The sequence below is a fragment of the Schistocerca gregaria genome, chromosome 1, assembly GCF_023897955.1.
Source record: "Schistocerca gregaria isolate iqSchGreg1 chromosome 1, iqSchGreg1.2, whole genome shotgun sequence".
In the NCBI taxonomy this organism is placed as follows: Eukaryota; Metazoa; Arthropoda; class Insecta; order Orthoptera; family Acrididae; genus Schistocerca; species Schistocerca gregaria.
In genome coordinates this window covers 822,792,013-822,818,715 of record NC_064920.1, presented here as the reverse complement: position 1 = coordinate 822,818,715, position 26,703 = coordinate 822,792,013, and the positions used below count along the sequence as shown (strand labels likewise).

At 44.7% G+C, this 26,703-nt stretch overlaps 1 protein-coding gene across 1 annotated transcript in view; it reads left to right on the top strand.

Annotated features, from left to right (window-relative positions):
* Positions 1-26,703, top strand: part of LOC126275586 (probable cytochrome P450 49a1) — a 129,123-nt gene that overhangs the window by 74,715 nt on the left and 27,705 nt on the right. The window contains exons 8-9 of the mRNA XM_049977213.1: positions 8,970-9,139; positions 25,757-25,835. Coding sequence (XP_049833170.1) covers positions 8,970-9,139; positions 25,757-25,835 — 249 coding nt within the window. The remainder of the gene's footprint in view (positions 1-8,969; positions 9,140-25,756; positions 25,836-26,703) is intronic.

Below are 26,703 nucleotides of genomic sequence, written 5' to 3'. Positions count from 1 at the left end.
CACCAATATCACGTCTGAAAACGTCTGCACATTTACTCGCTGCGCCGTACTCTGACATGAACCGACACACCTCTGCGTATGTGGACTGCTGCCAGCGCCACTGTGCGACGATCGCAAGTCAAATGCACCGCATCGTCATAACCCGAGGTGATTTAAACCTGCAAACCACTCACCAGAGTGTTGTTTCATCATATATCAGCATTATCCTTAATCCATGAGCACGAGAGTACTTAGTTCGACGAAACCCGTGCGGTTGGAGACGACGTGTGCTAAATGGACCAGCGTGATGCGCCAGTCAATCGCTATACAAGCCGACATGTGGAATCCTGTTATGTAGCTACACTTTTATTTGTTTCACGCGATACTGTTCTCTTAGACATCAACACTAATTTAATGCTTGTTCCTTTATACTGATTAGCCAGAACATTATTACCACCTACCTAGTAACCCGGTATGTCCACCTTTCGCACCGAAAACAGCGGAGACCATGGGGGTATGGAAGCAGTGAGGCCTTGGTAGGTCGCTGGAGGGAGTTGGCACCACATCTGCACATGCAAGTCAACTAATTCTCGTAAATTCCGGGGAGGGGTTCGATGGGCTCTGACGCCACGTTCAGTCACATCCCAAATGTTTTCCATCGGGGGGCGCAGCATTCCAATTGGAACTCTCACTGTATTCTTCGAACCACTCCATCAGACTCCTGGCCTTGTGACATGGCGCAGTACCTTGATGAAAGATGCCGCTGCTGTCAGGGAATATGATCGTCAAGAAGGGGTGTACGTGGTCTGCAACTAGTGTACGATACTCCTGGGCCGTCATGGTCGCTTGCACGAGCTCTACTGGACCCATGAATGCCACGTGAGTGTTTCCCAGAGTATAATGGAGCCACCACCATCGTGTCTCCAGCCCATAGTGCACGCATCATGGAGTTTTTCACCGAGAAGACGACGGATTCGCGCCCTCTCATCGTCATGATGAAGAAGGCATCGGAATTCATTAGACCATCCATCGCTCTACTACTGCGCCATTGTCCAGTGCCGATGGTCACGTGTCCATTTCAGTCGTAGTTACCAATGTCGTGGTGTTAACATTGCCACGTGCTTAGTCGTCGGCTGTGGAGGCCCGTTGTTAGGAGTGTTCAGTGCACTGTGTGTTCAGAGACACTTGTGCTTTGCTCAGCATTAAAATCTGATGTTAGTTCCGCACCGTTAGTTGCTTGTCCCGTTTTACCAGTCTGCCCAGTCTACAACCACCGACATCTGTAAGGGGATGTGGCCGCCCGACCCCATGACGTGTGGACATGGTTTCACCTTGGTTTCGCCACGTGTTGAAGACACTCACCACAGCACTCCTCGACCACTCGAAAAGTCGTGCAGTATCTGAGAAGCTCATGCCGAGCCTCTGGGCCATGACAATCTGTCCTCGGTCAGAGTCAGACAGATTGCTCATCTTCCCCATTCTACGCATGGACAGCGTGTTCACTGATACTACATACACCATACGTGTGTCTGACTAACAGCCATCCCTAGCCAGGTGACGCTGCTATCGCCTGGACAGGTTTATATCGATAGTAGGTCTGTGGTTATAATGTTCTGGCTGATCACTGTATATACACAGTCTGTGTCACCTCTCATGTATTTTCGAAATGAAACAAAATGTGAAAAATGCGACTGGCCGGGGATGCACCTATGTTAGGGGCTCGCACAGTAGGCGGGGATGCAGAATCCCTGCAAGTAAATAAACTTCACTTTCAACACAAAGTCCCGTTTGTTTAATGGCACATGTATGTTTTTTTCTACAGAAATAAGAGCTAGAGGTACTATTAGTGATGGCAGATTTGGATTCATTTCTCTAAACATTATACCTTCTCGAATACTTAGGCCTTAAATAATGGATACGGTGCCACAGTTTCTGCAGTAATGCCGCAATGCGGGTTGCCTGCACTGTCCTGAAGCATCCGTTGGGGAAACATGCAGGCAACGGCAAACTGCGGCGCAATTTCCGTCCCTTAATGTCTACGTATTTCAGGAGGTATGAGATTTAGAACAGTGGAAACAAGCCTGCCAATGCTAATCGCATCTCTAGTTTTCATTTCCGTAGAAAAAATGTACATGTGCCATTTAAAATAAAACATAACTTTGTGCTGAAGATGACGTTGTTTACATTCGAAGAATTGTGTATTCCTGCCCATTGTGTAAGCCCCTGGCATAGGTGCATCCGTGGCCAATTGTATTTTTCACATTTTCTTTCATTTCGGAAATATATGAGGTGGCAGAGTTAGTTGTGACACCTATAGTTTTTAATGCACTATTTCAGTCAATACTTCGAAACAAAAATATATAAATTTACAATACTTTAACAAAAATTATAGTCTTCCGGTATGATTTCTTCAGAAGGACTGTAATTACTCAACGCCTTAAATTAGATATTGTCAACAAAAAATTAAATTACAAAAATAAATGCTCCACTTGAACATCCTTGTCGGTTTTTTCCGATATATTTTGGGAAATGAGCTCTTATGCTTGGAGTAGAAGATATGTTTCACCTAATGAAGGGTTTCCATGCCTTTCGCAGTCCGGTAATTGGACATTTTTAAAATTACTTCTGCTATGTCTATTCGTTAATAAATATGTTTCCTGTCTTTGAATGTGTATTGTTTTATAGATAACGTATGTATTGAACTGAGCCATGTCCAAAATATGCAAAGAAGGTTCTCGGTATCCTTTCGAAGATTTTTCTCGTGACTGGGAAACAGGCCAACATCTGATCTTAACGATCAATTCCACCCATTCACTAATGTATTCGAGAATGCATTTCAGTTTCATTGTTTTTCTAAACCTTTTTCTATGTGTTTAACCATCTCCACAGTTTCGTGTTCCGTTCGTATGACATACATGTCACTCTTGTCTTTCCATCTCAAAGCCAGCTTCTCCACAAACATACTTCTTTCTTTAAAATTTGTTTTTGCATATTTTTCTCACATTTTGCCTATTTCTGCGTACTATCTCGATAACACTACTGTTTTCCTGGTGTAATTTTAAAGAGAAATTGGGGAAGGAGTACCAGTTGTCAAGAAACCAAGCACATTCCTTATTCAGTATCGAGTATGAGAAGTTCATGACACCATTCTTTGATGAATTATTATTCTGATCAGTTTTTTCCTGGCCAGTATATATTCTGAACCTATAAATCGCTGCTTGCTCACAGGGTTTATAAATTTTCAGTGCAAATCTCGCTGTTTTATATGGATTAAATCGTTTATAGGCTAAACGCCCTTCATATACATTAAGGATTTGTCTATGACATTTTCGTCCTGTTTGTAAATTTCTTTTAATTTGTTTAATTTGTTTTTTCTAAGGCGTTTCATTATTGATTACATTGTATTAGATTCAGTTTTCGTTCCATAGACCCAAAAAATGAGATGATTCTCGTGGGTGTGGAACATGTCGGAAAGTATGACATAAAACATAAAACATTTGAAATAATACTTACTACCCTGATCATTTGTCAGGAGATTGTCGAAATAGGTGAATACAGTGCGGTAAACTGGAACAGCTAATATTTACAGAATTAACACGCTGTCATAATGAAACATTGTTATGCACTATTAATGAACTATTAATAAATTTATCATACACAAAATACCTAATCTTAACTGTTGTGATCAAGTGCTGTCAAAACTCAACTCTGACAGTTATTTTTACTTAAGCTGGCTTAGCAGTCTCTTTTAAGATATTCATCTATGGAGTAATAGGAGTTGCCATCAAAAAGTCGTTCAAACTTTGTTTAAACCGTGCTTTATTTGGAACCAAGTTTTTAATGGTTGCTGGCAATTTATTGAAAATGTGTGTTCCTGAATATTGGACCCCTTTCTGGACCAAGGTAAATGATTTTAGGTCTTTATGTAGATTGTCATTATTCCTAGTATTGATACTATGTATTGAGCTATTGTTTGGAAATAGAGATGTATTAGTTGCAAAAATGTAAGGATTTCGAAATTTGTTTAAGTCTTATAAAAACATTACTTTTTGAAATAATGGCGTTTCTATTAATGGCCTTATACACCAATTCATTTGTATATCTGATATTCTGGCTTGCGCCATCAAAATGCACTGTGCATAGTAGGCCTTAATTTCGTCGAAAGTAACAGGCTACCAAGTGTCACCCACTTTTCGTTTTCCCATTTGTTGTCAATTATCGTGCAAAGATATTTGTTTCTGTAACAAGTATTTCCCAATATCTATCATCAAACATAAGAGAATATATTTGTAATATTCCTGGGTATTCACTTAAATTATTTGAAGCAAGTGCTTTTAGGCAACAAGTCCCAGAATATTTCCAAATCGATTATGTGTTTTTCGCTTCCCACTAAATCAATGAGACGTTTGATTTAGGTATTGAATGCATTATCGTCGTCTATAATTTAACGCTTCGCATATTTTCTGTTTTGTACAGCCACGTAGCTATCGCTGGATTCTTCATCACTTCGTCCGTGTAAACGCCCCTCTCTTAACATTGTGTAAGGGTTTATTAAACTTTTCTTCAAAGTCGAAAGTACAAAACCACTAGCACTCTTGCTCTGTAACGTAGAGTTACCAAAATGTGACCAGTTCTCTTAGCGTAATGGTAAGAACTAAATCACAGTTGTAACTGACAAGTGTTTGTCTCATGAGTTTCACTTGCGATGTGTACATTTGAACCGATTTCGTTCCCACGAGTGGGGACTCGTTATGTTTACATTTGGTCTTCATTCGTTTCCACGAGTCTGGCTCGAGATATTCATGCTTGGTTCAAAATTATTATAACGAGTGAGACACCTCGAAGTACGGCATGGGGTTAATACCGGCGCATGCGGAAGTCGCATCCTCTCCCGGCGTGACGAAGAAATTCCAGACACCCGAAATCAAGGTAGATTACCAAAATAATGATACTAATTAGAGTTGCGCTCTGCCATAACTACGGTTTAACAGTTTTGGTAAACTACATAAATGACGTAGTAAATGGTAGGGTTAACGGTAGACTTGGTAAAGAAAGGAACAAGAATGGCTGTGTAAGACAACTGAATGAATGTGGGGGCCGAAGACTTCTCTTCGTTTTTTTGTTTGTCTGGTTATTTGTGTTGCACATAATTGGAAACGCACATCATTCAGTCCATTATAAAATGCAATTTATATCCTGTAAGTTCTGATTATGTGCAAAACAAATAATCATATATCAAAGGCAAGGGTTTCCTGTTACCATTGGTGAATATAGAAGTTGTTTATGAAAAACAGAAACATGTATTATGTAAGTTGGACGAATTATTGAAGCTATGTTCGATGCTTTTTGGTTTGTGTTCTTTTTTATCTTTTGGTTGAGGAAACTGCATTTTCTAGCCCTATAAAAATCATATTGCCTTCTTTATTTTTACTACAACATCCCTCTGTTTCGCGGTATAAGTCAACGATTTTCGAATAAAACCTGAATTAAAACTCAAAATTTCAGTTTTGCTATAAATATCGTTTACTACTAAGTAACAGAGAGGTGGATAACATGCAGAACAAAAATGTTCCCAATGTTACCTGGCCTATTATGCAGTGACGGAAAAACAATCGCAACACCAAGAAGGAGTTGTGCTCGTAACCGAAAGTTGGTAGGTATATTTCTACATCTGATACATGATGTCTGTTCCAATTTCGCGCCAGTCGCGTGAGAGTGGCGCTAGAAGGTTTACTTTAAACAGACGCTTTAACAGTCATGAGCCTTAGTTACCTTTGACAGTGGACATGGTGAGTTGATGTTAGTCAAGAATGCCTTTAAGGAGACAAAGACGCCCTAATCAACACCTCGCCTCATTGAGTTTGTACGAGGTCGTGTGATAGGGCTACTAGAAGCTGAATGTTCCTTCTGCGATATTGCAGAAAGATTTGGGAGGAATGTAGGTCCTGTTCATGACTGCTGGCAGCAGTGGCCACGATAGTGTACGGTCACAAGGATACCACGCTCCGGACGATCACATGGCACTACCGAGAGGGAAGACCATAGTGTTCGGCATATGGCTCTGTAACATCGTACTGCATCTACAGCAGCAATCTGAGCAACAGTTGCCACCATATTAACACAACGAACTGTTACAAATCGGTTACTCCAAAGACAGTTCCGAGCCAGATGCCCTGCACCGAGTATTCCATCGAACCCAAACCACTGACATTTGCAACTTCACTGGCGTCAAGCGAGACCTCATAGGAGGGCAGGGTGAAAACACAATAGACACCTGAAGTCAAGGCACAGTAACTAGCTAACCAAAATATCGGTAGTAATTAGAGTTGCGCTCTACCATAACTACGGTTCAGTTGTTTTAGCACACTACACAAATGAAAGCTGGTTCTGCCTCGGTGCCAGTGACAGCTGTCTGTTCGTTAGAAGAAGGCCAATTGAGGACCTGAAACTGATCTGTCTGTGTGCTAGACACACTGGATCCACACCTGGAGTTATTGTGCGATTTTGTATGACAGCAGGAGCACTCTTTTGGTTGTCCCTCGCACCCCGACTACAAAGTGTACGTGAATCTGGTGTTCGACCTGTTGTGTTAGCATTGATGAACGCCATTCCAGGAGGTGTTTTGCAACAGGATAACGTTCGCTCAAATACTGTTGTTGTAACCCAACATACTCTCCAGAATGCTGACATTGTGCCTTGGCCTGATGGGTCATCAAATCTGTCTCCAATCGATATCACAGACCTGTCTCCAGTCGACCACATGTGGGACATCACCAGACAACTCCAGCGTCATCCACAAACAGCATTAACCCCCCGTGTACTGGCCTACCAAGCGCAACAAGTATGAAACTGCATCCTACAAACTGACATCCGGCACCTGTACAACACAATAAATGCATGTTTGCATACTTGCATTGAATATTATGGCGGTTAACTCGTTATTAGTGTACCAGCATTCCATATTTGGAATGGCTTATCTCGCGCTGACATTAACCTGTTATTTTGCAATGTTAATCACTTAAATATGTTACCCAGACAAATGTATTCCCGAAATTTCATTACTCTGCGTTAATTATTTCTTGGTGCTGTGATTTTTTTTGTCAGTTTATATCCTCACTCAGTTTGTTGACAGTTCATTGCTTCCAGTTTGTAGAGGATGTAGTAATACACCGATTGCATATATAAAGAAAGATACCGTTATCCGGTAAAATCTGATAGGTATACAACACAAACAACATGCAAGTAACACATGTACGACCTTAACTGACCCAAAGAACTAGGAAAACTACCGTAGTCTACGCTTACTTACTGTAGTCTACAGCGGTAATATATCAGTTATTAGTCCTACACTACTAGCCATTATAATTGCTGCACTAAGAACAAATGCACATGATAAACGGGTATTCATTGGACAAATATATTATACTAGAACTGACATGTGATTACATTTTCACGCAATTTGGATGCATAGGTCCTGAGAAATCAGTACTCAGAACAACCACCTCTGGCCATAATAACGGCCTTTATATGCCTGGGCATTGAGCCAAACAGAGCTTGGATGGCGTGTACAGGTACGGCTGCCCATGAAGCTTCAACACGATACCACAGTTCATCAAGAGTAGTGACTGGCATATTGTAACGAGCCAATCGCTCGGCCACCATTGACCAGACGTTTTTAATTGGTGAGAGAACTGGAGAATGCTCAGGCCAGGGCCGCAGTCGAACATTTTCTGTATCCAAAAAGTCCCGTACAAGACCTGCAACATGTAGTCGTGCATTATCCTGCTGAAATGTAGGGTTTCGCGGGAATCGAATGAAGGGTTGAGCCACGGATCGTAACACATCTGAAATGTAACGTCCACTGTTGAAAGAGCTGTCAATGCGAACAAGAGATGACCGAGACTTGTAACCAATGGCACCCCATACCATCATTCCGGGTGATACGCCAGTATGGCGATGACGAATACACGCTTCCAATGCGCGTTCACCGCGATGTCGCCAAACACGGATGCGACCATCATGATACTGTACACAGAACCTGGATACATCCGAAAAAATGACGTTTTGCCATTCGTGCACCCAGGTGCGTCGTTGAGTACACCATCGCAGGCGCTCCTGTCTGTGATGCAGCGTCGAGGGTAATCGCAGCCATGGTCTCCGACCTGATAGTCCATGCTGCTGCAAACGTCGTGGAACTGTTCGTGCAGATGGTTGTTGTCTTGCAAACGTCCCGATCTGTTGACTCAGGGATCGAGACGTGGCTGCACGATCCGTTACAGCCATGCGGATACGACGCCTGTCATGTCGACTGTTAGTGATACGAGGCCGTTGGGATTCAGCACGGCGTTCCGTATTACCCTCCTGAACCCAACGATTCCGTATTCTGCTAACAGTCATTGGATCTCGATCAACGCGAGGAGCAATGTCGCGATACGATAAACTTCAATCGCGATAGGCTACAATCCGACCTTTATCAAAGTAGGCAACGTGATGGTACCCATTTGTGCTCCATGCACGAGGCATCAAAACAACGTTTCACTAGTCAACGACGGTCAACTGCTGTTTGTGTATGAGAAATCGGTTGTAAACTTTCCTCGTGTCAGCACGTTGTAGGTGTCGCCACCGGTGCGAACCTTGTGTGAATGCTCTGAAAAGCTAATCATTTCACAGCATCTTCTTCCTGTTTGTTAAATTTCGCGTTTGTAGCACGTCATCTTCGTGATGTAGCTATTTTAATGGCCAGTAGTGTATATCACAAAAATTAAACTATAAAAAAGTAAATATAGCAATCACAGTTCTATTATAATACCGAAAAAATTAACTTTTCTTAGTAGCTACAAGAACTGTCTGCACTTGTAAGAAATCGCCACTTGACCGAAGTAAGTGAGGAGACGACTTCACCTTTTGAAATATCACGTGATGTTCATTTAGTGACGTGAGAGCGTGTCCTTATTCTTTCTTAATGTTGTCCTCGTGGGCTGCGTGTGCAGACGTCCGTGGCGGCTGCATCGACGCTGTACCAGCTGTCCCGCAACCCGGAGAAGCAGGCGGCCCTGCTTGAGGAGCTGCGGCGCGCGCTGCCCACGCCGCGCTCGCCACTCTCCGCCGCACACCTCGAAGAGCTGCCCTACCTCAAGGCCTGCATCAAGGAGACGCTCAGGTAACCGCCTTTCCCCGGCCTGCCCCACCTAGTGTAGTTCCGTGCACTAAACTGTTGTAGGTTACGTAGCCACTATTCCGAAGTCAAATGATCATGTGGCATTATTGGCCTGCAAACTCACGTCGAGGTGGCGAAGAGTTCTCGTGCTTCCAGCCGGGTGGCGGTGTCTTCAAACTGCGACGATTCGACGCGTGACATACTCGTCATCTTCTGGCGAAGTGCCGAGACTTTGCGGATGCCGGTCCCTTTATACCTCCGGTGTGCCCCCCACCACCTGGCCGCGGGATGCTGGGTCCAGAGGAGCCGTCGGGAAGGGCGGAGGGGGAAGCGGGTGCGCCGTTCGTGTCTCCGTCAGAGCATTCCGGACGCGTCTCGTGAGCTGGACGGTTATTGGTGCGTTCCTGGCGTATTGCGGCTAATGCTGGATTCCAGGCCGCGCTCAGTTGATAGTCTTCGTCCCTGTTCACAAGATTCTCGTGGACCCGTATTTCTATTGATTCTTTAATGACGCTATCCCAATACCTCCCGTCTCGGCACAGCACCCTGGTGTTTTCGAAATCAAAGGTGTGATTTTCTTTGATGCTATGTTCAGCTATAGCAGATTTTTCTATCTGTCCAAGCCGGACTTGCCTGGTGTGTTCCTCGCACCTTTTAGAGATGCAGCGCTGCGTTTGTCCAATGTACTGCACACCACATTCGCAGGCAATGCTGTATATGCCCCAGGAGTGTTCAGTTTGAGTGGGTCTTTAGCTGAGCCCAGCAGCTCTTTCGTCTTCGGCGGTGGTCGGAAGACGTTATTTATGTTTGATTTTCTTAGTAGCCTCCCGATTTTCGCTGATATGGGCCCCAAATATGGAAGAAAGGTAATCTCTTGTTAACTTCCTCTTCCTCTTCCTGAAATTTGTCAGCCTGTCTCCTCTTGAAGGCCCTACCAATCTGTGTTTCACTGTACCCGTTTTTCCGAAATACCTTAGGTGGTGTAATTCGCCTGAGAGGCTTTCTTTGTCGCAAATGACGCTCACCCTATGTACCAAGGCGGTCAGTACTGACTGGCGTTGCGCCGGATGGTGGCAGCTGGTTGCATGGAGGTACAGGTCTGTGTGTGTCTTCTTTCTATATACTGAATGGCCCAGCGTACCATCCGCTTTCTTCCTCATCAGTATGTCCAGGAATGGAATAAAGCCAGTCTCTTCTATTTCCATCGTGAAGGTGATATTCTCATGTATGCCGTTTAGGTGGTCCATAAACTCCTCCGGTGCCTGCCTGCCATGCTGCCAAATCACGAAAGTATCGTCCACATATCGGAAGAAGTGCCTGGGTTTACGGTGAGCAGTTTGTAGTGCCACCTCCTCAAAGTGTTCCATATAAAGATTCGCGATCCCTGGGGCAAGGGGAGATCCCATGGCCACTCCATCCACTTGTTCATATTGCTTTCCATTGCACTTGGAGTAGGTGGTCGTAAGTGCATATTCAAAGAGCTTCGCTGTATCAGGCTCGAAGTGCTGATTAAGGAGTGCCAAGGCATCTTGTAGATGTACTTTCGTGAACAAGGTGGTGACTTCGAAGCTCACGAGTAGGTCATCTCTCTGTATTCGGATATCCTTCAGTGTTCTTACGAATTCTGCCGAGTTTTTCACGTGATGTCTGCAGTGTCCCACCAGTGGCTTTAATAGTGTCGCTAGGTATTTGGCCAGTCCATAACTGTGCGAGTTGACAGTGTCCAGAATCGCTAGTAGAGGTACCCCATCTTTGTGAATCTTGGGCAATCCATACAGGCGCGGTGTCGTTTGCGCTCTGGGATACAGTCGTTTCTGCACTGCCTCTGGTAGATCTGAGTCCTTCAGTAGCGCCACGTCGCAGTTTCAAGACACCGCCACCCGGCTGGAAGCCCGAGAACTCTTCGCCAGCTGTATACGCCGGGAAAGCATAAATTCACATTCACCTCGAGTTGTTTGGTCACCTGCTGCAAGTCTTTTTATCTCACTTGCCAGTCTTTCGTGATGAAGCTGAGACGAAATGATTAGGGCAACATAAACACCCATTCTCCAACCAAAGAAAATCTCACAGCCATCTGCGAATCAAACCTCAGAGTCCGCTATCTGGAGGCAGGGATGGTATCCAGAAGACCGCGAGCAGTGGACACCAGTATCCTATTGAGCTACGATGGTGCTTTCAGAAAGAAGGATAAAGTTCTTGAGGACTAGGTCAATAGAGAAGCAGCACTGTTGAAGGCGTGGTACGCAGAGGCAAGGATGCAGCCAGCTCGCCATTCGTCTGTAGTGTTTTTCTTAAACGATGGAAAATGTACATCAGGACGGCTGGAGGGTGAATTTGAACGTCGTTCGACAGGAAAATGAGTCCAGCGGCTCACCCAGTTTTTGTTCCCAACCGGAGTGTCTGGTTACGGGATGCAAGTGCTGTTGCTCACCAGCAGTGCATTCTGGGACCAAATTAAGTACATGCTTGTGCGTATTCATCGATCAGAAACAGTTGCTGTTGACGATGCTGTCGTGGTCTCCTGTCTGAACACTGGTTTGATGCGGCTCACCACGCTAGTCTGTGCTGTGCAAAAAAATGGTTCAAATGGCTCTGAACACTTTGGGACTTAATTTCTGAGGTCATCAGTCCCCTAGACGTAGAACTACTTAAACCTAACTAACCTAAGGACATCACACACATCCATGCCCGAGGCAGGATTCGAACCTGCGACCGTAGCGGTCGGGCGGTTCCAGACTGAAGCGCCTAGAACCGCTCGGCCACCCCGGCCGGCTGTGCTGTGCAAGCTTCTTCATTTCTCCTTAACTACTGTAACCTACATCCACTTGAACTTATTACTGAAGTCAAGCCTTAGTCGCTGTACAATTTTTACCCTTCGCCCTCAACCACTCCAACAAAAAAATTACAGGCTTAATGATATCTTTGTATCTCCAGGAGTGTCCTATCAACCGACCGTTTCTTTCAGTCAAGTTGTGCAATAAACTTCTCTTTTCCCCAATCCGATGCAGTACCTCCACATCAGTTATTGGATCTACTAATCTGATCTCCAGCATTCTACTTTACCATCACATTTACTGTCTGTGATTCTCTTTCAGACAAGGCTACACTCCAGACAAACACTGTCATAAAAAAATCTTCCGAATACTTAAACTCAAACACATCAAAAAAGTTTTGCATCGCCCCAGTTCCCAGAAATCCTGAAGATAGACGTTGACTGTGGGTATTGTATCACAGACACAATCCCTTTGACTGTTCAGAGAGGTCACTAAGCCCGCCCAAACATGTAAACAACGATCCATGAGCAGAGCCTATTAGACGGAGGGGGTCCGACAGCCGATCAGTTCCAGTCGTTCCACCAGGAAGGAGGTACATAGCTAGTGTTGTCTGTAGTTAAACCATGCCTAAACGGTCAATACCGCGATTCGATCGCGTCTACATTGTTACTTTGTGCCAGGAAGGGCTCTCAACAAGGGAAGTGTCTAGGCATCTCGGAGTGAACCAAAGTGATGTTGTTCGGACATGGAGGAGATACAAAGAGACAGGAACTGTCGATGACATGCCTCGCTCAGGTCGTCCAAGGGCTAGTACTGCAGTGGATGACCGTTACCTATGGATTACGGCTCGGAGGAACCCTGAGAGCAACGCCACCGTGTTGAATAATGCTTTTCGTGCAGCGACAGGACGTCGTGTTACAACTCAAACTGTGCGCAATATACTGCGTGATGCGCTACTTCACTACCGACGTCCATGGCGACGTCCATCTTTGCAACCACGACACCATGCAGTGCGGTACAGATGGGTCCAACAACATGCCGAGTAGACTGCTCAGGATTGGCATTGCGTTCTCTTCACCGATGAGTGTCGCATATGGCTTCAACCAGACAATCGTCGGAGACGAGTTAGGAGGCAACCTGGTTTGGCTGAAGGCCTTACACACACTGTCCGAGAGCAGCAAGATGGAGTTCCCTGCTGTTTTGGTGTGGCATTATGTGGGGCCGACCTACGCCGCTGGCGGTCATGGAAGGCGCTGTAACGGCTGTACGATACGTGAATGCCATACTCTGACAGATAGTGCAACAATATCGGTAGCATATTGGCGACGCACTCGTCTTCATGGGTGACAATTCGCGCCCCCATCGTTCACATCTTGTGAATGAGTTCCTTCAGGATAACGACATCGCTCGAATAGAGTGGCCAGCATGTTCTCCAGATATTAACCCTATCGAACATCCCTGGGATAGATTGAAAATGGCTGTTTATGGGCGACGTGACCCATCAACCACTCAGGGATCTTCGCCGAATCGCCGTTGAGGAGTTGCACAATCTGGACCAACAGTGCCTTGATGGACTTGTGGATAGTATGCCACGACGAAATCAGTCACGCATCAATGCAAGAGGACGTTCTACTGGGTGTTAGAGGTACTGGTGTGTGCAGCAATCTGGACCACCACCTCTGAAGGCCTCGCTGTATGGTGGTTCAATATGCAATGTGTGGTTTTCATGATCAATAAAAAGGGTGGAAATGATGTTCATATTGATCTATACTCCAATTTTCTGTACAGGTTCCGGAACTATCGGCACCAGGGTGATGCAAAACATTTTTTAATGTGTGTATGCTAGACTAACTCAGTACCCGGGATTGCCCAGGTATGTACTTTAATCCTGTTAGTCCATTTCCTCCATCTCCCTCTGTCCATCTCCTCCCCATTGTCTCTGCCCATCTCATCCTCTTTCCTTTCTCTATCCATTCCAGCCTCCACCTCTTTCTGTAAGTCTCTCCTCTCCCTACATGGGGCAACTTCTTTGGATACTGTCTGAGAAATTCGTTGCGAGTAGTTTTACATATAAAGACAATAAATTAAAACGTCACCTAAGGGGCAGCAGCCTCTTCAGTAGTTGCAAGGGCAACAGTCTGGATGATTGACTGATCTGGCCTTGTAACAATAACCAAAACGGCCTTGCTGTGCTGGTACTGCGAACGGCTGAAAGCAAGGGGAAACTACGGCTGTAATTTTTCCCGAGGGCATGCAGCTTTACTGTATGATTAAATGATGATGACGTCCTCTTGGGTAAAATATTCCGGAGGTAAAATAGTCCCCCATTTGGATCTCCGGGCGGGGACTACTCAAGAGGATGTCGTTATCAGGAGAAAGAAAACTGGCGTTCTACGGATCGGAGCGTGGAATGTCAGATCCCTTAATCGGGCAGGTAGGTTAGAAAATTTAAAAAGGGAAATGGATAGGTTAAAGTTAGATATAGTGGGAATTAGTGAAGTTCGGTGGCAGGAGGAACAAGACTTCTGGTCAGGTGACTACAGGGTTATAAACACAAAATCAAATAGGGGTAATGCAGGAGTAGGTTTAATAATGAATAGGAAAATAGGAATGCGGGTAAGCTACTACAAACAGCATAGTGAACGCATTATTGTGGCCAAGATAGATACGAAGCCCACACCTACTACGGTAGTACAAGTTTATATGCCAACTAGCTCTGCAGATGACGAAGAAATTGAAGAAATGTATGATGAAATAAAAGAAATTATTCAGATAGTAAAGGGTGATGAAAATTTAATAGTCATGGGTGACTGGAATTCTGCAGTAGGAAACGGGAGAGAAGGAAATGTAGTAGGTGAATATGGATTGGGGCTAAGAAATGAAAGAGGAACCCGCCTGGTAGAATTTTGCACAGAGCACAACTTAATCATAGCTAATACTTGGTTTAAGAATCATGACAGGAGGTTGTATACATGGAAGAACCCTGGAGATACTAAAAGGTATCAGACAGATTATATAATGGTAAGACAGAGATTTAGGAACCAGGTTTTAAATTGTAAGACATTTCCAGGGGCAGATGTGCACTCTGACCACAATCTATTGATTATGACCTGTAGATTAAAACTGAAGAAACTGCAAAAAGGAGGGAACTTAAGGAGATATGACCTGGATAAACTGAAAGAACCAGAGGTTGTACAGAGTTTCAGGGAGAGCGTAAGGGAACAACTGACAGGAATGTGGGGAACAAATACAGTAGAAGAAGAATGGGTAGGTTTGAGGGATGAGGTAGTGAAGGCAGCAGATAATCAAGTCGGTAAAAAGACGAGGGCTAATAGAAATCCTTGGGTAACAGAAGAAATATTGAATTTAATTCATGAAAGGAGAAAATATAAAAATGCAGTAAATGAAGCAGGCAAAAAGGAATACAAACGTCTCAAAAAAGAGGTCGACAGGAAGTGCAAAATGGCTAAGCAGGGATGGCTAGAGGACAAATGTAAGGATGTAGAGGCTTATCTCACTAGGGGTAAGATAGATACTGCCTACAGGAAAATTAAAGAGACCTTTGGAGAAAAGAGAACCACTTGTATGAACATCAAGGGCTTATATGGAAACCCAGTTCTAAGCAAAGAAGGGAAAGCAGAAAGGTGGAAGGAGTATATAGAGGGTCTATACAAGGGCGATGTACTTGAGGACAATATTATGGAAATCGAAGAGGATGTGGATGAAGATGAAATGGGAGATACGATACTGCGTGAAGAGTTTGACAGAGCACTGAAAGACCTGAGCCGAAACAAGGCCCCCGGAGTAGACAACGTTCCATTGGAACTACTGACGGCCTTGGGACAACCAGTCTTGACAAAACTCTACCATCTGGTGAACAAGATGTATGAAACAGGCGAAATACCCGCAGACTTCAAGAAGAATATAATAATTCCAATCCCAAAGAAAGCAGGTGTTGACAGATGTGAAAATTACCGAACAATCAGTTTAATAAACCACAGCTGCAAAATACTAACACGAATTCTTTATAGACGAATGGAAAAACTAGTAGAAGCCGACCTCGGGGAAGATCAGTTTGGATTCCGTAGAAATGTTGGAACACGTGAGGCAATACTGACCTTACGACTTATCTTAGAAGAATGATTAAGGAAAGGCAAACCTACGTTTCTAGCATTCGTAGACTTAGAGAAAGCTTTTGACTATGTTGACTGGAAAACTCTCTTCCAAATTCTAAAGGTGGCTGGGGTAAAATACAGGGAGCGAAAGGCTATTTACAATTTGTACAGAAAGCAGATGGCAGTTAGAAGAGTCGAGGGACATGAAAGGGAAGCAGTTGTTGGGAAGGGAGTAAGACAGGGTTGTAGCCTCTCCCCGATGTTATTCAATCTCTATATAGAGCAAGCAGTAAAGGAAACAAAAGAAAAATTCGGGGTAGGCATTAAAATCCATGGAGAAGAAATAAAAACTTTGAGGTTCGCAAAGGACTTGGAAGAGCAGTTGAAAGGAGGATATAAGATGAACTTCAACAAAAGCAAAACGAGGATAATGGAATGTAGTCGAATTTAGTCGGGTGCTGCTGAGGGAATTAGATTAGGAAATGAGACACTTAAAGTAGTGAAGGAGTTTTGCTATTTGGGGAGCAAAATAACTGATGATGGTCGAAGTAGAGAGGATATAAAATGTAGACTGGCAATGGCAAGGAAAGCGTTTCTGAAGAAGAGAAATTTGTTAACATCGAGTATAGATTTGTCAGGAAGTCATTTCTGAAAGTATTTGTATGGAATGTAGCCATGTATGGAAGTGAAACATGGACGATAAAAGTTTGGACAAGAAGAGAATAAAACGTTTCGAAACATTGTGCTACAGAAGAATGCTGAAGATTAGATGGGTATATCACATAATTAACGAAGAGATATTTAATAGAATTGGGAAGAAATTTGTGGCACAACTTGACCAGAAGAAGGGATCGGTTGGTAGGACATGTTCTGAGGCATCAAGGGATCACCAATTTAGTATTGGAGGGCAGTGTGGAGGGTAAAAATCGTAGAGGGAGACCAAGAGATGAATACACTAAGCAGATTCAGAAGGATGTAGGTTGCACTAGGTACCGCGAGATGAAGAAGCTTGCACAGGATAGAGTAGCATGGAGAGCTGCATCAAACCAGTCTCAGGACTGAAGCCCACAACAACAACAACATGATGTGGCATGTTTTCACGCAACTCAGTGTTTATGACGTTATGCCTCCCGTGCTATGTGTCGTATAATGATATACTTATCTAGGTACATTCAGTGGCATTTGTAGATACTGTCTGCAGAATGTGTTGCAAATAGAGGTAGTAGCAGAGAAGTAACAGATTTACGCGTCAAGCATGATACAGCAATTTTCCACGCATCTTAATGTTTATGACGTCATATCTCCTGAACTATGGTACGTAGGTGGTTCATACTGCGACAGCACAGGGATTGTTGCCTGATAGTAAGGGATATGTGTACCAAGTTTGGCTGAAATGCTGCCAGTGTTTTAGGAGGAGATGTGGAACATACACATACACGTACATACATTTTTATAATGTCTATGGAAGTTAACTAATTCTTCTTTTACAGAAATACTTCTTACTCTTGCCAGTCTACATTCTATATCCTTCGGCCACCATCAGTTATTTTGTTGTCCAAACGGCAAAACTCATATGCTATTTTTAGTGTCTCACTTCATAATCGAATTCTTTAAGCATCGCTTGATTTAATTCGACACACTCCACTACCCTTGTTTTACTTTTTTTGATGTTCATCTTATAATTTCTTTTCAAGGCACTATCCATTCCGCTCAACTGTTCTTCCAACTCCTTTCTCTTCGCTGACGGAACTAAATGTTGGCTTTCAGGGCCACATGCTCTACTGACTGAGATGTCCCGGACCAGAGCGCATTTTTAATCTGCCAGCGAGTTTCGAACAAGAGTCATTGTGGGAGATATATCATTTAAGTCGACATCACATTGTGTTAATGTGAGTAACTTGGACCAACAGATTCTAATGTGGCCCTAGCAATAACAGTAATAACTCCGAACTGTTAGCACATGTAACATGTGGCCTGACTTAAAATTGTGTAGATGTTTTCGAAACTTACAAGTTTGACTACAGAGGTCATTGTTACACCACTTAGCGCCAAACGGAGGATACGTTAGACGCACCAGCATGCGTACATCACAAACATAGATAAAAATAAAAAATCTCTTCCGAGTACAGTCGTTTCATTAGAAACGTAAAATCTGTTCGGTATATCTCAGTATTGTGGTCTGTTCGTTTTATGTTATCTGTTTCTGTATTAAAAACGGTGAACTAGTACAGCATTCGCATAAATGATCCTGAAAAACGGAAAAAAACTAGTGCTCACGTTGATAAGTGTACCAGACCAGCTGTCGTAATTCGCAGAATAAATAAGGTCCGCATCTGTGTAACCTCCCTGTCCCGTAAGGTAGCTTTCCAGGCATTATTCTGAAGGAGCATGTACAAACCTAAGCCCTTGTAGCCGGTCCCACTGCATACTTTCGCTAATTCCTTTCATTCACACGCTCTTTTTCTTCTTCGACCTACATCTTGCAAGACAACGTCGATAGCTATCGTTTTGAATATAGTTTTATCTTTCTTATCTTTCCCCTTTTGTCTTTGATATAACGGCGCAAATGGGTTCCAAAGGATTTACATCAGCGAAATTTGGCCACCGAGACATCAACGTGACTTCATTATAATGCTCCTCAAACCACTGTAGCACCGTCCTGACATCGAGACACGGACATTTATGCAGCTGAAAGATGACATCGCTGTCGGGGAAGTCATCAAGCATGAAGGGATACAGATGTATGTATGTATTAAACCGGGGATCTAGAAACGACGGAGAGGTTTCGCCCTGCTGTAGCCCTCAGTGGTTAACAACCTCACAACAGGCCACAGCAGCCGACCGACCCCACCGCCGCCCCATACGGAACCCAGGGTTATTGTGCGGTTCAGCCCCCAGTGGACGCCCCCGTGAACGTCTCACACCAGACGAGTGTAACCCCAAATGTTTGCGTGGTATAGTAATTATGGTGTACGCATATATGGAAACAGTGTTTGTGCAGCAATCGCCGACACAGTATAGCTGAGGCGGAGTAAGGGGAACCAGCCCATATTCGCCAAGGTAGATGGGAAACCTCCTTAAAAACCATCCACAGGTTGGCTGACACACCGGGCCTCGACACTAATCCGCCGAGCGGATTCGTTCCGAGGACGGCACGCCTTCCCACTCGGGAAGCAGCGCGTTAGACAGCGCGGCTAGCCGGACGAGCAAGGCATGCAGATGGTTCGCTGCTGTCAGTGTGTCTTCGATTACTACCACAGGTCCCATGCAAGTGCAAGAGAATATATCCCATAGCACAACACTTCTCCCATGAGCCAGCATCTATGGCGCACTGCAAATTTCGAACTGTCCTTCATCTCAATGACAGCGTCTGTAGAGATGACCGTCGACGTAGTGTAGCAAAAATGTGACTCAATCGAAGATCCGAAATGTTTCCACTGATCGACGGTCGAATCCCGATCCTCCCGTGCCTACTACAATCGGAAGTGATGATGTCGCTGGGTCAACATGTGAATACATAGGGGTGGTCTGCTGCGGAGATCCATGTTCAACAATATACGATGAACAGTTTGCTGCGAAACACTTGTCCGTACACCAGCACTGTGCTTTCTTGACAGAGATGCCACAGATCACCATCTATCCCACTTTATAGAGCACTCAAGCCTCCGAATCATACGTTCTGTAAAGAGTCGTGGACGTTCAACCATTTAGCGTCTAGTGGTAGTTCCACTGTCCTACCTACTTCCGTAGATGCTCACGACAGTTGCTGTGAACATGCGACCAGCTTCACCGTTTTCTACATTCTCTTTCACAGACTCTGCGTAATAATAATCTACGCTTTCTCAAAGTCTCTTATCTCAGTCGATTTGCCCATTCGTAGCCCATGTCTTCGCCGGGGTGATGCCCCGTCGGTGTTGGTACCGCATATTTTACAGCGATACGTGCCCGCAACGCCACCAGGCAGCATCCAATGTCGCGATGGGGATTGGAAATAATCATTATGTAAATATATACAGGGTGTTACAAAAAGATACGGCCAAACTTTCAGGAAACATTCCTCACACACAAACAAAGAAAATATGTTATGTGGACATGTGTCCGGAAACGTTTACTTTCCATGTTAGAGCTCATTTTATTACTTCTCTTCAAATCACATTAATCATGGAATGGAAAAACACAGCAACAGAACGTACCAGCGTGACTTCAAACACTTTGCTACAGGAAATGTTCTAAATGTCCTCCGTTAGCGAGGATACATGCATCCACCCTCCGTCGCATGGAATCCCTGGTGCGCTGATGCAGCCCTGGAGAATGGCGTATTGTATCACAGCCGTCCACAATACGAGCACGAAGAGTCTCGACATTTGGTGCCGGGGTTGCGTAGACAAGAGCTTTCAAATGCCCCCATAAATGAAAGTCAAGAGGGTTGAGGTCAGGAGAGCGTGGAGGCCATGGAATTGTTCCGCCTCTACCAATCCATCGGTCACCGAATCTGCTGTTGAGAAGCGTACGAACACTTCGACTGAAATGTGCAGGAACTCCATTGTGCATGAAACGCATGTTGTGTCGTACTTGTAAAGGCACATGTTCTAGCAGCACAGGTAGAGTACGCCGTATGAAATCATGATAACGTGCTCCACTGAGCGTAGGTGGAAGAACATGGGGCCCAATCAAGACATCACCAACAATGCCTGTCCAAACAATCACAGAAAATCTGTATTGATGACGTGATTGCACAACTGCGTGCGCATTCTCCTCAGCTCACACATGTTGATTGTGAAAATTTACAATTTGATCATGTTGGAATGAAACCTCATCCGTAAAGACAACATTTGCACTGAAATGAGGATTGACACATTGTTAGATGAACCACTCGCAGAAGTATACCCGTGGAGGCCAATCAGCTGCTGATAGTGCCTCCACACGCTGTACATGGTACGGAAGCAACTGGTTCTCCCGTAGCACTTACCATACAGTGACGTGGTCAACGTTATATTGTACAGCAGCAACTACTCTGACGCTGACATTAGGGTTATCGTCAACTGCACGAAGAATTGCCTCGTCCATTGCAGGTGTCCACGTCGTTCTAGGTCTTCCCCACTCGCGAGTCATAGGCTGCAATGTTCCGTGCTCCCTAAGACGCTGATCAATTGCTTCGAACGTCTTCCTGTCGGGACACCTTCGTTCTGGAAATCTGTCTCCATACAAACGTACCGCGCCACGGCTATTGCCAACTGCTAATCCATACATCAAATGGGCATCTGACAACTCTGCATTTGTAAACATTGCACTGACTGCAAAACCACGTTCGTGATGAACACTAACCTGTTGATGCTACGTACTGATGTGCTTGTTGCTAGTACTGTAGAGCAATGAGTCGCATGTCAACACAAGCACCGAAGTCAACTTTACCTTCCTTCAATTGGGCCAACTGGCGGTGAATCGAGGAAGTACAGTACATACTGACGAAACTAAAATGAGCTCTAATATGGAAACTAAGCGTTTTCGTACACATGTCCACATAACCCACATAACATCATTTCTTTATTTGTGTGTGAGGAATGTTTCCTGAAAGTTTGCCCGTACGTTTTTGTAACACCCTATATACACTCCTGGAAATTGAAATAAGAACACCGTGAATTCATTGTCCCAGGTATGGGAAACTTTATTGACACATTCCTGGGGTCAGGTACATCACATGATCACACTGACAGAACCACAGGCACATAGACACAGGCAACAGAGCATGCACAATGTCGGCACTAGTACAGTGTATATACACCTTTCGCAGCAATGCAGGCTGCTATTCTCCCATGGAGACGATCGTAGAGATGCTGGATGTAGTCCTGTGGAACGGCTTGCCATGCCATTTCCACCTGGCGCCTCAGTTGGACCAGCGTTCGTGCTGGACGTGCAGACCGCGTGAGACGACGCTTCATCCAGTCCCAAACATGCTCAATGGGGGACAGATCCGGAGATCTTGCTGGCCAGGGTAGTTGACTTACACCTTCTAGCGCACGTTGGGTGGCACGGGATACATGCGGACGTGCATTGTCCTGTTGGAACAGCAAGTTCCCTTGCCGGTCTAGGAATGGTAGAACGATGGGTTCGATGACGGTTTGGATGTACAGTGCACTATTCAGTGTCCCCTCGACGATCACCAGAGGTGTACGGCCAGTGTAGGAGATCGCTCCCCACACCATGATGCCGGGTGTTGGTCCTGTGTGCCTCGGTCGTATGCAGTCCTGATTGTGGCACTCACCTGCACGGCGCCAAACACGCATACGACCATCATTGGCACCAAGGCAGAAGCGACTCTCATCGCTGAAGACGACACGTCTCCATTCGTCCCTCCATTCACGCCTGTCGCGACACCACTGGAGGCGGGCTGCACGATGTTGGGGCGTGAGCGGAAGACGGCCTAACGGTGTGCGGGACCGTAGCACAGCTTCATGGAGACGGTTGCGAATGGTCCTCGCCGATACCCCAGGAGCAACAGTGTCCCTAATTTGCTGGTAAGTGGCGGTGCGGTCCCCTACGGCACTGCGTAGGATCCTACGGTCTTGGCGTGCATCCGCGCGTCGCTGCGGTCCGGTCCCAGGTCGACGGGCACGTGCACCTTCCGCCGACCACTGGCGACAACATCGATGTACTGTGGAGACCTCACGCCCCAAGTGTTGAGCAATTCGGCGGTACGTCCACCCGGCCTCCCGCATGCCCACTATACGCCCTCGCTCAAAGTCCGTCAACTGCACATACGGTTCACGTCCACGCTGTCGCCGCATGCTACCAGTGTTAAAGACTGCGATGGAGCTCCGTATGCCACGGCAAACTGGCTGACTGACACTGACGGCGGCGGTGCACAAATGCTGCGCAGCTAGCGCCATTCGACGGCCAACACCGCGGTTCCTGGTGTGTCCGCTGTGCCGTGCGTGTGATCATTGCTTGTACAGCCCTCTCGCAGTGTCCGGAGCAAGTATGGTGGATCTGACACACCGGTGTCAATGTGTTCTTTTTTCCATTTCCAGGAGTGTGTATATAAAAGACTGACATTGTCACGTACACCTTGTAAATAATTGTTAACGCTTGTTGACGATAACCCTAATGTCAGCGTCAGAGAAGTTGCTGCTGTACAATATAACGTTGACCACGTCACTGTACGGAAAGTGCTACGGGAGAACCAGTTGCTTGTGTACCATGTACAGCGTGTGGAGGCACTATCAGCAGCTGATTGGCCTCCACGGGTATACTTCTGCGAGTGGTTCATCCAACAATGTGTCACAGTGCAAATGTTCTCTTTACGGATGAGGCTTCATTCCAACGTGATCAAATTGTAAATTTTCACAGTCCACATGTGTGACCTGAGGAGAATCCGCACGCAATTGTGCAATCACGTCATCAATACAGATTTTCTGTGATCGTTTGGGCAGGCATTGTTGATGATGTCTTGGTTGGGCCCCATGTTCTTCCACCTACGCTCAATGGAGCACGTTATCATGATTTCATACGGGATACTCTACCTGTGCTGCTAGAACATGTGCCTTTACAAGTACGACACAACATGTGGTTCATGCACGATGGAGCTCCTGCACATTTCAGTCGAAGTGTTCGTACGCTTCTCAACAGCAGATTCGGTGACCGATGGATTGGTAGAGGCGGAACAATTCCATGGCCCCCACGCTCTCCTGACCTCAACCCTCTTGACTTTCATTTATGGGGGCATTTGAATGCTCTTGTCTACGCAACCCCGGTACCAAATGTCGAGACTCTTCGTGCTCGTATTGTGGACGGCTGTGATACAATACGCCATTCTCCAGGGCTGCATCAGCGCATCAGGGATTCCATGCGACGGAGGGTGGATGCATGTACCCACGCTAACGGAGGACATTTTGAACATTTCCTGTAACTAAGTGTTTGAAGTCACGCTGGTACGTTCCGTTGCTGTGTTTTTCCATTCCATGATTAATGTGATTTGAAGAGAAGTAATAAAATGAGCTCTAACATGGAAAGTAAGCGTTTCCGGACACATGTCTACATAACATCTTTTCTTTATTTGTGTGTGAGGAATGTTTCCTGAAAGTTTGGCCGTACCTTTTTGTAACACCCTGTATAAAGGGTGAGTAGCGTAAGACATAACACCTCCTTCATTCCGGGGGCGACTGCACGTATCGCCGTGCGGTTTTCGGTGAATCATAGCGGACTATGTGGCACATACGTTGGTACATGCTCAATAATCACAACGTTTATATTGTCCCAGATAATGAGGCAAGTATATGTTTTTTAAATGAGACGCTATACTTTTTTTACCATCATTCGAACGCTCTGGAAAAGATGCGTATAGTGATGTAACGCATGTTGCTATTGTGATTCAAACTTTGCTTAAAAGAGGGCAGATGAGGATTTACCTACGTAGCGTGGGCCTTGCATGCTGCACAGAGCACGGCAACCTGGCCTGCGGGCCGCGCGAGGCGTGTTTACAGTCTGCAGCCGCTTCCGACCGCCTCGACCTTCAATCGTATAATATTTCCCAGCGTCTTTTAAGCGAAGTTTGACTCACAATAGCAACATGCGTTACATCACTATACGCGTCTTTTCCAGAGCGTTGGAATGATGGTACAAAAAGTACAGCGTCCCATTTAAAAAACACGTAATTGCCTCATTATCTCGGTCAATATAAACGTTGTGATTAATGTGCATGTACTAAAGTATGTGCCCCATAGTCGGCTATGATTCACCGAACACCCCGTTATAATGGGGGTGTTACGTCTTACGCGACTCAACCTATATATATATATATATATATATATATATATATATATATATATATATAGAGAGAGAGAGAGAGAGAGAGAGAGAGAGAGAGCAAAGAACAACACTGACAGTAAAACATGACGCTGGATACCCAAATTAACGGAAGATAATAATTCTTATTACAATGAAATCATTCAAATGGTTATAATTTGACATGGAGGCGCTTTTAACAGTAATCAGCACAACCGTGGAATACAAATTGCCTATCTAATTCACCCCCTTTTTCCATGGAATTCTTAACATTTTATTCTACTTTATGGACCTGTAACGAAAAGTACGTTGACAGGATTCTCGACAGTGGCCATCCTTCTTTCTTATATTAATTAGCGACAATGGATTCTTAGTATAAGTCTGTGCATAGCACGTCTCAAGCTTTGTTTTTTAGTTTTTTACCTCTATACGGTTTCCCACATCGGAGGTTCGAGTCCTCCCTCTGGCATGGGTGTGTGTGTTGTCTATAGCGTAAGTCAGTTTAAGTTAGATCAAGCAGTGTGTAAGCTTAGGGACCGATGACGTCAGCAATTTGGTCCCATAAGAAAGCCTAGCGCTATCGTCTCCTGTCTTCTCAGTTTTCTTTGTGTTATTCTGTCTATTACCTTTAGCAAACAATGTTGTCTTACGATCACGAAACTTATTTGATCGTCCGATTCCAAGTTACATTCTGATGAGCTTCTGTTTTGATCGCTTTTAGATTCTATCAGTGGCTGAAATTTCTTCAGATTCTTGCAACTGGTATCACTTTTCCCGAAACTGGCTCATTCCCTGCTGTAAGCAACGACTGACATCCGAAACTCTTCGAATTTATATTCCACGATATTGCTGATTACTATTACTATATTATTTTAAAAGAACACGTATGTCACTTGCAGATGTATATATTGCAAACTTACCTCTATGTCTTCTTTTTTTTCTTTTTTCAGAATGTATCCAGTTATAATCGGAAATGGCAGATGTCTTCAGTCTGATGCTGTAATCGACGATTACCACATACCTAAAGGGGTAAGGTATCAACTATGCCTAAGGTCAAATTCGCTACTACGCACAGCTGCAGGAGCAGAATAAAAACTTAGTATCGAGGTACCGTTTACACAGAAATCGTCTTGCGGTAGTTGACGAAAGTAGTCCTTTCACTCCGCGTAAACGCCTGGTATGCCATTTGGATGCAAACGGTCACAGAAATCGTAGATCGCACATACACAGGGTGCGTCACGTAAAACGTAAACCCCTTTTATTTCGTGATCGGTTCCAGATATCAAAACGAGGTTTTTGGTAGATGATAGTACGCTAAGAAGCAAGTACTTTGGTGCGTGATAAAGAATCTTAACTCTTGTATTGATCGAGATATTGAAGTAGAATGATATATTTTATTAACAGCATCCGAAAGCGCCTGAAAAGGCGAGTGCATTGATGTAATGCTTATTAATTTTGAGGTTGAAACTCTTCGCAAAAGAATCTGAAAAATATTCTGAAACTGAAAAGCAGGTCGGCCATTTTCGGCTGCTGTGTCGTAAACACGCTCATGCCTCGCTGCCTCGTTGTATCAAGCCTTTCGACTGTTTTCTTATCTGCACTGCAGAATTAGCAGAAACTGTGTTGTCTGTCGGCAAGTCATTTCTGCTTTAGATTCTTGTAACTGGTATCACTTTTCCCGAAACGAGGCTCATTCCCTGCTCTATGTACGACTATTCGAATTTATATTCCATGGTAATGCTGATTACTGCGTATAAATTATTTTGAAAGAATACGTATTTATTGGTAGGTCGTTTCGGCTTCCACACTTCTTACACACAAGCTTGTACACCAATGAGTAGATGTTAGACTTGTTACTTTTATACGGCGGATGTCAGATGCTGTCGAAATGGTAATG